The sequence below is a fragment of the Equus przewalskii genome, chromosome 27 (genome assembly GCF_037783145.1).
Source record: "Equus przewalskii isolate Varuska chromosome 27, EquPr2, whole genome shotgun sequence".
Taxonomy (NCBI): Eukaryota; Metazoa; Chordata; class Mammalia; order Perissodactyla; family Equidae; genus Equus; species Equus przewalskii.
Genome location: NC_091857.1, coordinates 36,956,639 through 36,971,625, shown reverse-complemented (window position 1 = coordinate 36,971,625; position 14,987 = coordinate 36,956,639). Strand labels below are relative to the sequence as shown.

The 14,987-nt window shown below is 45.8% G+C and overlaps 1 protein-coding gene across 1 annotated transcript in view; it reads right to left on the bottom strand.

Moving 5' to 3' along the window:
- Positions 1–3,766: 3,766 nt before the first annotated feature.
- Positions 3,767–14,987, bottom strand: part of MX2 (MX dynamin like GTPase 2) — a 37,655-nt gene continuing 26,434 nt past the window's right edge. Inside the window, exons 8-14 of the mRNA XM_008538191.2 lie at positions 13,408–13,486; positions 11,415–11,537; positions 10,989–11,130; positions 9,986–10,144; positions 9,449–9,525; positions 7,427–7,681; positions 3,767–6,524 (exon numbers count right to left, since the gene is read on the bottom strand). Coding sequence (XP_008536413.2) covers positions 6,294–6,524; positions 7,427–7,681; positions 9,449–9,525; positions 9,986–10,144; positions 10,989–11,130; positions 11,415–11,537; positions 13,408–13,486 — 1,066 coding nt within the window. The 3' untranslated portion in view covers positions 3,767–6,293. The remainder of the gene's footprint in view (positions 6,525–7,426; positions 7,682–9,448; positions 9,526–9,985; positions 10,145–10,988; positions 11,131–11,414; positions 11,538–13,407; positions 13,487–14,987) is intronic.

The following is a 14,987-nucleotide window of genomic DNA, read 5'->3' as shown; positions in this document are numbered from 1 at the left end:
AATGCAAATTTCCCTTACAAATGGGTAACTTCTACTAAGTTTTCAGAGCTTCTCCTATGTCTGCTGTGTTTTAAATAGTCATCAGCTCAAAATAGCCCTTCTGCCAAAGAGGCATATTTTGGGATGGCAAATTCTGTTCCAGGTCTCATGGTTACAGAAATATTTCTAAAGTGTCTCCTGTGTGCCGGGCACATGATAGGAGCAGACTTCTTTTACGTCGAAGAGTCGTTCCCACACCTGTCTGTCATCATAATCACTGGGGCAGCTTTAAGAAAAATTAATTTCATTTACGAAATGCCATCCTGATAAGTCTATAGACCTTTCATTTGGACTGCCATGTTGTGGCAAAGTCCCAACGTGGGATGTGGCAGAGAGCTGATGTCTTTGGCCAACAGCCACCGAGGGCCTGAGGCCTGCCCACAGCGGGTGAGTGAGCTTGGAGGCTGTGTCAGTGTCCTGGGGCTGCTGTAACAAGGTACCACAACCTCAGTGGCTTAAACAACAGGAGTCTTTTCTCTTACAGCTCTGGAGGCTGGAAGTCCAAGGTCAGCTTCACGGGGCTCAAGTCTCAGTGTTGACAGGGCAGCACTCCCCCTCTGGAGACTCTGGGCAGAATCCTTGCCTTGCCTTTTCCAGCTTCTAGACCTGCCTTTCATGCTTTCTTTGGCTCATGACCTCTTCCTCAAGGCCAACAGGGTAATGTCTTCAGATCTCACTCTCTGCTCCGTCTTTACACTGACTTCTCCTCTGCAGTCAGATCTCCCTCTGTCTCCCTCTTCTGAGGACACTTGTCATTCCCTTTAGGGCCCACCTGGACAACCCAGCATAATCTGCCCGTCTCGGGATCTTTAACTTAATCAGATCTGCAAAGACCCTTTCTCCACATAAAGTCACATTCGCTGGTTCCAGGGAGTAAGACCTGGCTATTCTGGGGTGCCATTGTTCAGCCTGTTGGCACCACTCATGTAAACAGTAATCTTTACTCTACATATTGAAGATTTTGTTCTAATTATCTTTAAACTAAATTGGGGTATAAGGCGTTGCTCTGGTCTCTGACGCATTTCCAGTCTCTTGAAAACAGAAACTTCCGTCACAAGGGAGGAAAAATAAAAGATTATCAGGAGCCTGGAGCAGACGTCCATCCCACTCGGAGACCAGCTCCTGTATAACTGGCCTGGAGTCTTTGTTCTGTGAGATGAGCTTTAAGGAGGCTAGTCTGCCATCTTCCATCTTTGCTGGCAAACATGAATAAACCCTTTCTATTCCACCGACTTGCCTCCTGACTTTTTGGCTAGTCTTGCGGCAAACAGAATGAGCCCATTGCTCAGCAACAAGCCGACCTCAGAAGCCAGCCCTCCCTTCTCGAGCCCTGAGAGTGCGGCTGCCTGGCCCACAGCTGCACTGCGGCTTCATGAGAGACCCCGAGCCAGAGGCATCCAGCTGGGAAGAGTGTGAATTCCTGATCCAAAGAAACTGAGATAAGAAATTCCAGGGGTAATATGTGAGGCAATTTGTTATGGAACAGTAGATAACAGATACACCAAGTCACTATGCATGACAGAAGGGGCATTTTAGGGCCTCAAGGGGTCAAAACGAGATGGGAAATCCAAATTTTGTTTATGCTACCTAGTAAATATCTTTTCACAGGTACTCCTTGGTCTTATCACTGCAGCACTGATTGAAGGGAACACACCCCCCCTTCCATCCCCACCCCAAAAGGGCAACTTCCACCCTGTGAGGAATCTCTAAACACAGCGAAGGGGGGTTTGGAGTGTATGCACAGGCAGATCACCAGACACTTCCATCCAAGCGGAGCTCACCTGCAGGAGCAGGTCTGCAGTGACCAGGGCAGAGGACACAGGAAGGTCCCACAGCGCACAGTAGGCTGTGAGAGACTGAATAGACACACGGACAATGGCCAGACCATGAATGAGAACAGAACTCTGCCCCAGCGCCTGTGGCAGCCTGCCCAGGAAACCAACCCCTTCTCTACTGTGACTAGCCCAGAAGCCAGGCTGCTGTAAGTCAGCTGCGAGAAGCCAGACCGCTCCCTCTACCAACAACCCAGGAAGCCCAACAGGAACCCCGGTAACAATCAGACCCAATGCCCAGGACTTGATTGACAACTGCCACCTTTCCTAGTTTTTTTGTCCCTACTTGCAATTTAGGACCACCCAGAGAAAGCCAAAGGTGCCCCCCTAACCAATCACGTAGGATGCCTGCTTCTAGTGAGCTGCCCACAGCTTCCCCAGGCCCCCAGCCTCTGACCGGGGCCCACCTGAGCCTCCCCTTTGCCCCACTATAAAGCTTTTCCACTCCTCTGCCTGCCTTTGAGTCTCTGCCAAAATGTAAGTGACAGTGGCTGGCCCCTTTGTGATAGCCAGCTCTGAATAAAGAACTTTGCTTGTTCTCATTTGGGCGATCTTCCTTTATTTCTACGCTTGTTAAAAACACAACCCCAGATCCACAGTAACAATGAGGGAGGAAACGGTATGTGCATATGTGTATTGTGCGTATATGTGCATACACACGTGTGCATGTGTAGGGTGGACGTGTGAGGGAGTGAGGGAGCCTGGGATAAGAAGGAAGTGCAAGGAACACATCTGTTTCTTTGCTCCTTTGTTTTGTTCAAGGAGCAATCTCCATGGATGTAGGGAGGGTGTGGCAGTGTCCAAATCCTGTTTCCTCTTCCTCGTGTCTGCTTAGCTGGACCACATTTCTCAGCCTGCCTAGCAGTTAGGCGCTGCCGTAGGCTTGAGTTCTGCCCACAGAATGTGAGAGGAAGTGATGGACACCGCTCCCCAGGCCTGGCTCCTGGAAACTCACCTCAAAATCATCTACACTCTCTCTGCCCTCACCTGCTGGCCACCTACTGTGGGTCTGGTGGAGATCAAAGGCCCCGTGATGGTGGGGCCACTAGGTGGAAGGAGGCTGGTGCCCTAAGGGACTGTGTGGCTTGGAACCTGCCAGTCTGCTGTGGGCCCCCAGGATGTGAGTGAGGAAGACACTTGGATTGTGTTGAGCCCCAGAGATCTTAGGGTGTTTATTGCAGCAGTTTGCTTATTCTGATGAAAATATAGGCCATCCACCCACCTCCACTCTCTGACCTGCTGGGTGGAACTGTTTCTCCCGAAATGACATGTCCAAGTCCTAATGCCCAGAGCGTGTAAATGTGCCCTTATTTGGAAGTGGAGTCTTTGCAGATGTCATTAAGTTAAGGATCTTGAGATGAGATCATCCTGGATTTAGGATGAGCTCTAAATCCCACGACTGGTGTCTTTAAAAGAGAAAGGAGACTGAGGTTTGATATAAGGAGACACAGCAAAGAAGACTATGTGCAGATGGGACAGAGACGGGAGTGAAGCATCTACAAGCCAGGGAATGCCCAGGACAGCTGGAGCCACCAGGAGCTGGGAGAGAGGCCTGGGACAGATCCTCCCTCAGAGCTCCAGAAGGAACCAGCCCTGCCAACAACTGACTTCAGTCTTCTGGCCTCCAGGACTGAGAGAACAAACTTCTGTTCTTTTCAGCCACCTACTTTCTGGCACTTTGTTACAGCAGCTCCAGGAAACTCATACACCAGGCCCCAAGCATCTTCCTTAGAGGCCTGGCACCTGGGTTCTGGGGGCCATTCTGGGGGCCATCCTCAGGTGGCAAATGGGAAGCTTTGGTTGAGGCTGTGTGCATGTGTACCTATGTGTGAAATGCATTGACCTTTTAGGGGATGCTCTAAATATACAATTAATGGAATAAACATTCAACATAAGACTTTTTCTCAGACTTTATTTACACAACAGCATTTATAATTTGGAGGTTAAATAAAGAACAATGAAACAAGAGCAGTGGATCCTGTCTTCTAGGGAACCTTCTCTTCAGCTCCACCACTGACTGTTTGTCTATGTGACCTGACTCATAAAATGAGGAGGAAGAACCAAATTTAAAAAAAAAAAAAAGTAAGGGGCACTAAACTTAGATCAATGTTTTGTTTTTAAAATGTTCTTCTCATAATCTTTAGCTTCAATATTGCAAAAGTTCTTTAAAACCAGGGGAACTTTATATAACAAGGATCCTCACTTTTGCCACTTTTATGTAACATAGTATTAGAAGTTCTAGCTTGAGCAATTAAGCAAGATAAAGAAATAAAAGGCATCCAAATTGGAAGGGAAGATGTACAATTATCTCTTTTTACAGATGATATGACTTTATATGTAGAAAACCATAAAGATTCCACACACAAAAAAATGTTAGGACTAATGAAGGAATTCAACAAAGTAGCAAGATAAAAAATCAACACATAAAAACCAGTTGCATTTCCGTAAACTAACAATGAACAATCTGAAAAGGAAATTAAGAAAACAGTTCCGTTTACAATAGCATCAACAAGAATTAAGTACTTAGAAATTAACTTAACCAAGGAAGTGAAAGACTTTTACACTGAAAACTACAAAACATGGCTTAAAGCAATTAAAGAAGACATAAACAAATAGAAAATACATCCTATATTCATGGATTGGAAGACAACTTTGTTTAAATGCGAATACTTCCCAACATGACCTACAGATTCAATGCAATCCCTACCAAAATTCCAGTGGCAGTTTTTGCAGAGTGAGAAAAACCCACCCTAAAATTCATATGGAATCTCAAGGGCACCAAGTAATCAAAACAATCCTGAAACAGAACAAAGTTGGGGCTGACCTAGTGGCATAGTGGTTGAGTTCATGTACTCTGCTTCAGCAGCCAAGGGTGTGAGGGTTTGGATCCTGGGTGTGGACCTACACACTGCTGGTTGAGCCACATTGTGGCAGCATCCCACATACAAAAAGTAGAGGAAGATTGGCACGGATGTTCGCTCAGGGTAAAACTTCCTCACAAAAACAAAAACAACAACAAAAAAGAACAAAGCTGGAGGACTCACATATCCTGATTTTAAAACTTACTACAAAGCTACAGCTATCAAAATAGTGTGGTACTGGCAGAAAGATAGATACATAGATCAATGGAACGGAAAGGAGAACCCAGAAATAAACTCTTGCATATATGGTCAAATGATTTTTGACAAGAGGGCCAAGACCAACGGGGAAAAGAGAATCTCTTTTCAGCCAATGGTGTTGGAAAAAGTGGATATCCACATGCAAAAGAATGAAGCTGGAGTGTTATCCACCACCCTATAAAAAATTGACTCAAGAAGTATTAAAGAGCTGAACGTAAGAGCTGGCTGGAAGAACCTTAGAAGTGAGGGCTGCTCTAGGGACCTCGAGGGTAAAGGAGAAAAGAGGTCTTTGATGGAGGGGAAGAATTGCTGGCCTTTTCGAATGCCTGCTTCGGGACAGGTAGATTGTAGAAATGGTTTCACTTAACCCTGCTAAAATTCCTGTGAGGTAGGCATAGCTTAGCATGAAGAAGAAAATAAAATTAGCCATAATCCTCCAGTGTAGAGATGACCACGGGTGTGAAGCTGTATATATTTTTTTAGAAGGCTTTTCCTTATTAAATTTCTCTTCAAGACTTAACATAGCAATGGGAGCTCATGGCAACCAGGGAAACAAATGAAAATTGATTTCACTGAGGCCCGTTTCTCCTGGAGGGTTGGGGAACATGATCACGACAAACCACAAGAAGCAGGTAGCATGACTGAATTCATCTGAAAGTGACGAGCTGAAGGGCACCATCCCAAACAGCCAGAGTGAGAGTTAAGGCAGAGCCGTCATTCATTTGTTCAATGAGATATCATTTATTAAGTAGTTGCCAAGCACTAGGTGCCATGCAAGATTCTGGGAATACGAAAGAAGAATACGATACTGACCTTATCCCTCCAGGGTCTCAAAATCTAATGGAGGGTGTGTGGAGGGAGACAAATTAACACAGCCCCATGGCATAGTGGTTAAGTTTGGTGTGCTCCAATTTCATGGCCTGGGTTTGTGGGTTTGGATCCTGGGCGCAGACCTACACCACTCATCAGCCGTTCTGTGGTGGTGACCCACATATAAAGTGGAGGATGATTGGCACAGATGTTAGCTCAGGGCTAATCTTCCTCAGCAAAAAAAAGGACTCGGAGAGCCACCTCTACGTGGAGGTTGGGGAAGACCTCCCAGCAGAGGTGACAGCTCTGAGTGCATGTGGACTTTAGATATGAACTCTGGTGCTGAGTGCAGTACGGAGAAGATGGGCCCCAATAGCAACAGGAAAGTCTGGCCCCAAAGGAGAAGCCACTTCTTGTACCGCCTTCCCTTAGAACGAACACACATAAGAAAAATCCCAAAAGTGCTGCTGCCCTTCCATGTATCTACCCCCTTTTAACTGGAGAATTTAAAGAGAGCTTGCCGTGCCTGAGCGAGCCGGTAAATTTTCTGCTTCAGGAATCTTCTCTTGGTGGAGGTCTCGCTCTGTTCTTGAAGCATCCAAGAATAGTGCTCTTTGTCGTACAGTAACTGCATCATGGCTTTCTGCAAACAGTCGCTATTGTCTTGCAGCATAAAATACTGGATTATGAATGGGATCTGGTTGGCAAGACGCTGGCTGGTTTCCTGGAAGAGGAGGGTAAGAAGAGTGGGTTGGCCACGTCCATGTGGTCCCATCCTGGTGGTCCCATCCACCCCTACCCCAGGGATCAGGATCAAACCACAGGAACGTTCCATTTGGGTTGCCTGATTTTTACTACCCAGGTATTTCCTCTGGCACTAAGAACCCACGTGGTGGGGTAGCAAACCCATAACCCCTTCTGGGCATCCTCGCCTTTCCAGGAAGTCCCCCCTCCAACGACTTCACCTCCCGTTGAGACTTCCTGGCCCCATGATGGCCCCGCTCCCTTCTGGAGCAGATCGGGACCTGTTTCAACGCTTCCCTCTCTTCATCAGCACGTCCAGTTTGCCTGACAGGGGACCCCACCCCTGGGTACTCTACTTTCTATTCTCACTAAGAAAAGGCTTCAGGAGTCGGGCTTCTTTGCAGTTTAAAAGCTATCTTCCTTTCTATGCACCCTAATTCTTCAGCCCATGGACGGAGGGTTGGAAACCATGTCACAAAATCAAGGGAAAGGAATTTTCACTCCTGTTTGGTGGAGCTGGTGAGTTTGAGGCACTTCAAGAGCTGAATGCCTTCTGAACATCCAGGAAAGCTAAATTAATAAACAGTAAAGTTAGTGCGTCTTGCGTTTTGCTGTGTTCTGATAATAGTAATTTTGCAATTCATGCAGAGCATACAATATAAAGAGCTTTGGGGTAGGAATTAATTCTGAGTACATGCTCTGCCACATTGAAAATCTGATTTGGGGCAAGTTCATTAGAAGTGCTTGATAGGGTTACTGTAGAATTATAAATGAGCTAATACACGAGCAGTAACAGCTTAGTGCATCATGGTGGTCCCTCCCTTCTGCGCTCAGCTAAGCACCTCTCAGCCAGCTCACTGACCTGTGCGCCCACACACTCACCGAGAAATACGCATTCAGGTGGAGCCCGATTTCAGTGATGGAGGAAATCTGGGGCAGATCATTTAAAAGAGGCGATGGCAACTTCAGATTCTGTGGAGGTGTTCCCTTGGCGCTAAAAGTCTCTGCTCGGATTTTGCTGAGAACCACGCTGTAAATCTGGTCTTGACAGAAAACCAGCTGCTCCATCTTGAACTGAAGTCGGATCAGATTTTCTGCTGTTTCCACTTGTCTCGTTTTTATCTCCTCAATCTTGCTCTGTTTGGATAAGAAAGAGAAACACATTCCTTTTTTCCCCCCTGTTGTTTAGTCAACTTAGGAAATACTACTATGTTGAACACAGAATTAAAGATAATTTGAGGTCAAAGAAGGCCTGAGACTTTAATGGTGATTTCCAGAAGGTGCCTACTTCACCCCTCCTTCTTGTCCTCATCAACCTTATTTTGTGACACTACCCCATCACTTGCCCATCCCGCCTTCTCTTCTCCCGTTCTTTCTCTCTGCCTTGACCTCCCCTTCCTCCCCCACCACCATCTTTCTGCTTCCTCAGCTGTGGTTTAGTCGGCATTTTTACATCCATTGCTCTGGTCTCTCTAGTTGGCTAGAATCCAACCATTCCAGAACGACTCCGGCACCAAGGAACACAGCGCGATGACAGCTTGATATTTTCGTTTCCCAGAAATCCTGTGACTCCTGTGTCACCCACACAGTCAAAGGCAGTCTGGGAAAGGAAGGGATGACATGGTGGAGGGAGTCACTTCCTGGCTTTTGAGTTTCAAACAGACTTTGGCACACTGAAGGCAGAGACAGTGGTTTGAGAGAGAGACAGGGCCTGTGAGTTTCACAGGGGGCTGCTTTTTCTTCTTTTTCGGAGGGTATGTGGTAAATGGCAATGTGTATGGCAAATCCCCTCGTAGGTTTGGGGCCTTAGAGCAGAAATGGTCTGTGTGGCACTTCCCAAGAGGAGTGACATGGTGGAGGGGAGGGTGGGGGCTGGAGGCCCCGGAGAGCTCTGAGCCCCAGCGTGATATAGGGAGCTGTGCCAAGACTTCTTAGCTATCCAAGGACAGCGCAAAGGGATGGAGGCCCTTGGTGGGTCCTGGAGTTTCTTTGGCCCCATTTCGGCGTGTGCTTGCTGCAGCGTGCTCCGGTGCCCTGTCAGGGCTGGGGAAGAGCTCAGGAGATCCAGCCCTGCTGTCAGGAACACTGGGGACCCAGGGGGCCAACTGCTGAGGCTTGGGAAGGATGGTGTACATCTTGGAAGCCACCAGCCTGGAGAATTGGCAATCGAGGACCAGGCATGTCACCCATCCCATGATGAGTCACCCCAGGACTCAGACACAGCCCTTGGGAAAGTTGGAGGGGTCAGAGTGAGATTAAGCTGTCAACAACTGGCAAAAGAGATGAAAGGAGAAATAGTTATGTTATGGTGAAATGACAGGAATTCTTTTTCTTGCTCACCTGCGTTGTGGAATGAGAGTCTGACCCGTCAGCCTAAGCCTGGGCAGAAGAGGATTTTTACCTAGAGCCAAGGTGGGAGCCGGAATAGCCCCTCTTCCCTTTACTGAGAGAGGGATCCAGGAAAGAGTTTCTAAGTTGCTAAGTGGAAACTCACATAGCTATGGCACTATTTTTAAGTCAAACTTATAGAAATTTTGGACTAGGAATACTAGACAATGCCGTTCTTTGTGCTAGAAAAAGATTCAAAATACCAACCAATCACTAGATAGGGTCATATGTTCAGGATACCATCACCAAGCCTAGGGCCTGCTATGCTGCAGAAGACTAGGCAGAAAAGATAACCAGCCCCTGTGCATTGTTCCATTTCTCCCATTGCGTACAGACCGACTCCCGAGCAAAGCAAAATGGCGGATGCTTCTGGAGTCGCCAGCCCAGCAAACCTGAAATTATAGCCCTGGCCACGTATTTCCAAAGGACAGTGACTATCCAACTTCTTTGAAAGGTTAGACCCAGATAAATCAGCCAGTAGTAGAGATGACCAGCAAGTAACCTGTGGGTGCTTACCTGGGCTATCTGATTAAGGTTGGAAAATTCGCCAAAATGTGTTCTGGCTGTGTTGATGAAAGTTTGCCGGACAATTTCTGACCAGAGAAAGAACAAGACATCAGTAAATTGCAAGCAGGAATAAAATGAGTTAAAGACACAAGGAGGAGAAATTAAATCATGATACACTGACTCCATTCTAGAGCTGAGCTCCCCAGATCTGCAGACCAAGAGATAAGGAAGGGATGGTACGTAATGCCAGGGAGACAGGAAACCTACTGTCACCACCCATCCTGAGCGGGTCCCATCAAGCTCCTGTCCTTTCATGAAGTGGGTGTTTTCTCCAGGGTTAGCATCTGACTATGCCTCCCATAGCTGCATGGAGGGTTACGTAAAATTGGACAAAACTCATGGGCATTCTCATTCTCCCCTCAAAATGCGCAAAGAAGATCTGCAGGCTATTTGCTAATTCCCTTCCAATCTTTGCCTGTGAGGCACTGAGCCCTCTGGAAGGTGGTGGGGACAGTGACTTGAAAGGCACTCGGGAGGGCTCCTCACCTTCGACCTTCTGGAGCATGACGAGCGCGGGGTCGACCAGCTGTTCGATGTACTGCTGCACGATGGTCTCGAATGTCTTGTAGCTGACAAATCCGGAGAGTTCTTTGCCACGATACTGCTTTTCATATTTTGAGACTTCTTGACTCATAATATTTTTAACTGCCACAGAAAACAAACCACCACGGTAAATTCTAATAATTCCAAAGATATTTTAAAGGCAGGAATATTTTCTTTTAAAGTCTTGCTTACCCACTGCACCCTATGGCAGTGTTTCTAAACAGAGTTTTGTCGTAATGAAAAAAAATATTCACGGTCTGATAATGCCAGTTTGAGAAATGCTGAGTTTCAAGAAACAAAAATCTTATTCTGTGAAAATGTGTTTCAATTGAGAGTCATCACCTTAAGAGAAAAGTTTAGTCTTTTTAATTGGTAGGAAAAAAATCTGATTAGTTAAATGAAAATAGAAACAAAAATTCCTATAGCACTTACAGATCTCCCAGGAATACTTCCAGACTACACTGGAGGCCCCCTACCACGGGAGTGAATAATGCTGTTTTTATCAAGTGCCAAAACAAACAAAGATACAACATGCACTCACACGCGTGCGCATGCACACACACCCTCCTGGCCTCTGGGCTGGAGCAGAATGGAAGTTGGAATTCTGCCAGGCGGAGCAAGAAGGTTCTTGTCAAACCATTGACCTCTCTGGTCTTGGATGAGAGATGAAGAGAAGGGGGAATGGAGTAAGTGGAATTGTCTAGCCTCAAAACAGAGAAGCAAGAAGCAAGTGAGAGGCAGTGGAATTGTCTTCTGTTGAGTTGGGGAGGGCAACGCTGCAGGGCGAAGGGTCTTGATGGCTGGGAAGCAGTTGTAGATTACCAAGGGGCCCACAGTCTTCTGTGTGAGCATGTTCAGCTCTTTGCACACTTTTTATTGCCAGAAGTCACTTCTGGTCTTGGTAAATATGACACACTTTTAGGTGGAGCCCTGTCCCAGGACTTACCTTTTTCAATATTTTCTGCAAGTACGAGTATCCAGATTTTAAACTCCTCTCTGATTTTGTTACACAGGCGGGTCTCTTTCTCCTTTACGATTTCTTCTCCTTCTTTTAACTTCTCAATGTCTTGATTAAACAGTTTAATTTTCTGAAAATGAGATAAAGTCATAAGTCTGTGCTACAATCACATAAAAGGAGCGGGGACCTGGGGCAGCAGGGTGTGGTGTTTGGGGCTGGGGGCTGCCAGGAGCTCAGATCCCCACCCAACCACATCATCTCTCAGGTGGGACAAGGCAGCTCTGCTGGCCATCTCGAGGGCCACCTTAAGATGTGCTGGGCCACCAGGAAGGAAGTAGCCATCTACAGGGATCTGGTGACAGACAGCCCAGCTTCTGTGCCTGAGTATCACATGGAGTCCCTGGTAATGCTCACCTCAATCAGAAAGAACATTTTATCAGCTTCGTTGCTGGGGATGCTGGCGCCACACTGGCGCAGCTCCTCTGTCGCCCTCTGGTGGCTCTCCCTTATTTGGTTATCCAACAACGGAAGTGATTTCTGAACAAAACAATAGCAAACAATGAAACTGTGCAGCCCGATGATATTAACTGACGGATTTCTTAGGTATCTGGGCAGAATCCCATTTGAAAGCATCCAACAGGAGGTGGAATTTCTATTATTGTTTGAAGCTTGATAAGATGGAGGCCTGTTAAGGAGTCCGAGGAGGGCTCTGCCTGCGGTGGGTGTGCACACCAGCTTGAAGGATCTGGTGCAGAACCGTTATGTGACCGGAGTGGGGAGGAATCGGGTGATGGCCAGTTTTTGGTTTTTGTCTGGTTTGGCTCGATGCTTTGTATTTAGAGAACAAGTACACTTGAATATAATGTAAGATTTCTTGAGTAAAACGTTCTGTTGGTGATAATTTTTTGAGTATTATAAACTGATAAATGGTACTTCGGTCAAGGATAAGTCTTGGGTGTTGATGTCAGGCTGAGTATGATCCCACCCACTCAACAATGCTGATGATAATAATGAAGATGAGGAGAAGGAAGGAGGCAGAGGGCACCACGGAGGGCTGTCTCTGAGCCAAGCATCATTCCAAGCATCTCCACATCTCAGCGAAGCCCCATACTACGGTACAAAGCACCTGGCTTTACTGCCTCCTTTTCATGAGAAAGGACCCCAAGGCTCAGAGAGGCAAATTGCTTGCATATCATCGCTGAGCAAGTAAATGGCGGAGTTCTAATTCGCACCTGGCTCAGCATCCCCCAGCTCGTGAAGACACCTGAGTGAGCAGCAGCCTCAACTGCTGCTTTGGCGAACGAGGTCCTTGCAGCCAGCCAGGCAGGATGAGTGCCCCGGGATTCAGAGGCAGTTCATGGATTAGCATACCAAGAAGTTGCTAAGGTCGCACAGACTCTTTTTCTTTTTTAATCTATAGGTAGAAAGGTATTAAATTTTTCCCTGATGTTTCAAATTATCCCTATCATAATTGAATCTTGACATAAATTTTTGAAATTACTTTATTGCAAATTTTAGATTCAACTTTTAATGTACAATATTAAATGTTTGAGAAATATGTTATCAGAAAAAGTTATCAAAATGCAACTTCATTTTGCAAAAAAGATGTTCTTCTCAGTGAGACAGGGACGTATCTGTCAAAGCCCTCTCCTGCAGTCCATGGGGATTCCTCTGGAATTGGTACTCCTCTAAGTGTGTTCCCTGGGGCACCTGGGAAGTCAGAAGCGCACAGTCGTGGGCCCCACCCTAGACCTACTACGCTCAGAAATTCTGAGCAGTCTGAGTTTAAATAAACTTTCCAGGCGAGTCTGGTGCACACTACAGTTTAAGAACCACTGGCCCCTTCCAACCAAATATTTTTTGAATATGTGTTTCACGGCTCAAAAGAATTCATTGCTTTTGTCTGACCCAATTCAGCATGGACTGGAATCCAGGCTCTGGGAGCAGCTCTGCTCTAAGGGCCAATCTTCCATCTTCCCATGTTGTTCATCCTCACGCACGAAGTTCAGGCAAACACTACGAATATTCTATTTCTCAAGAAGCCCGAAACCAGTTCTCCTATCTTTAACGACATCACGAGAACTTTGGTTTCCCTTTTTGAGAATTAGTGAAAACTGAACATTTATTTCTCACAAGTTTGAGGTTGGGAAGATTTTTTTTATACTGTGAAGCATTGACAATCTATTAAAAATAGAAAACTTTGCTAACTTGGTGTGTGGCTTTTTCCACTGCCTGATTTTGTTTCCCTTTTTCCAAAACTCTCCTGGGAGCGTCTGACCAAGAGCGGTTTGGTTTCCAGAATGTGCTGCTTAGGGCAGTTCAGTGGATGTCGTAGCCAACTCATGACCCAGAGAGAGACTTGGGCACCTGCGATGTTGATAACTGGCCACCCAACCCCTTGACTCACGTTGATGTGCGAGATGAGCTCGGTGGTAAGTCTTTCTGCCAGACGGGGCACCGTGGCCTTCCCCTGCTCCAGGAGAGCTCTGAAATAAGACACAGCCCACAGGAATTCAGGAAGGACGCATATGGCTATTTTTCCAGGACTGGGTTTTATGCTCAGTTCCCTGGGGTGACATGTGCCATCAGAAAAGCCAGGTAGTGCCTGGGAAAGACAGTTGCTGTTGACGGAGTGAGCCCATCCCTAAGCTATACATTCATTGTCTCTTTATCATCCCAACAAACTCATGAAGTAAGTCATCTTTTTATTTACAGGTAAACAAAATAAACCTAACTTCATAGAACTTTAGCGACTTGTCTAAACCAATATTTTATTTCTTGTAACAAATATTTCCCCCTGAATAGCCAAATCAATTTTGAGAAAGAAGAACGAAGCTGGAGGTATCACACTTCCTGATTTCAAAGTACATTACAAAGCTACAGTAATTAAAACAGTACAGTGCTAGCATAAAGCTAGATATATAGATCTATGGAACAGAATACCGAGCCCAGAAATAAATCCAGTCATATACAGGTAACTGGCCTTTGACAAGGGTGCCAAGAATGCACAATGGGAAAAGGATAATCTTTTCTACAAGTGGTGTTGGGAAAACTGGATATCCACGTGCAAAAGAATGAAACTGATCCTTATTTACACTATACACAAAAGTCAACTGAAAATTGACTAAAGGCTTAATTGTAAGATCTGAAACTGTAAAACACCTAGAAGAAAACATAGGGGAAACTCTTCATGATATTGGTCTTGGAAATGATTTCATGGATATGACACCAGAAGCACAGGCAACAAAGGCAAAAATAGACAAGTGGGACCACATCGAACTAAAAAGCTTCTGCCCAGGAAAGGAAACAATCAACAGAGGGAAAGGAAACCTACACAATGGGAGAAAATAATTGCAAACCATATATCTGATAAGGGGCTGATTTCCAAAATATATAAGGAACTCCCACAAATTCAATAGCAAAAAATCCTAACAACCCAATTAAAAAATGGGCTAAAGACTTCAAGAGATTTCTTCAAAGAAGACTTACAAATGGCCAACAGGTACATGAAAAGATGCTCACTGTCACTAACCATCAGGGAAATGCAAATCAAAACCACAATGAGATATCACTTCACATCTGTTAGGGTAGACATTATCAAAAAAAACCACAGAAGACAAGCATTGGCAAGGATGTGGAAAAAATGGAACCCTCATATACTCTTGGTGGGAATGCAAGATGGTGCAGCCACGATGGAAAGCAGCATGCAGGTTCCTCAAAAAATTAGAGATGGAACTACCACATGACCCAGCCATCCCACTTCCGGATATTGATTCAAAAGAACTGAAATCAAGATCTCAAAGAGATATTAGCGCTCCTATGTTCGTTGCAGCATTATTCACAATAGCCGAGATGTAGGACAGCCTAAATGTCCAGGGACAGAAGAATGGATAAAGAAAATGTGGTAGATACGTGCAATGGAATATGATTCAGCTAAAACAGAAGGAAATTCTGCAATGTGTGACAATGTAGATGAACCCTGAGGAC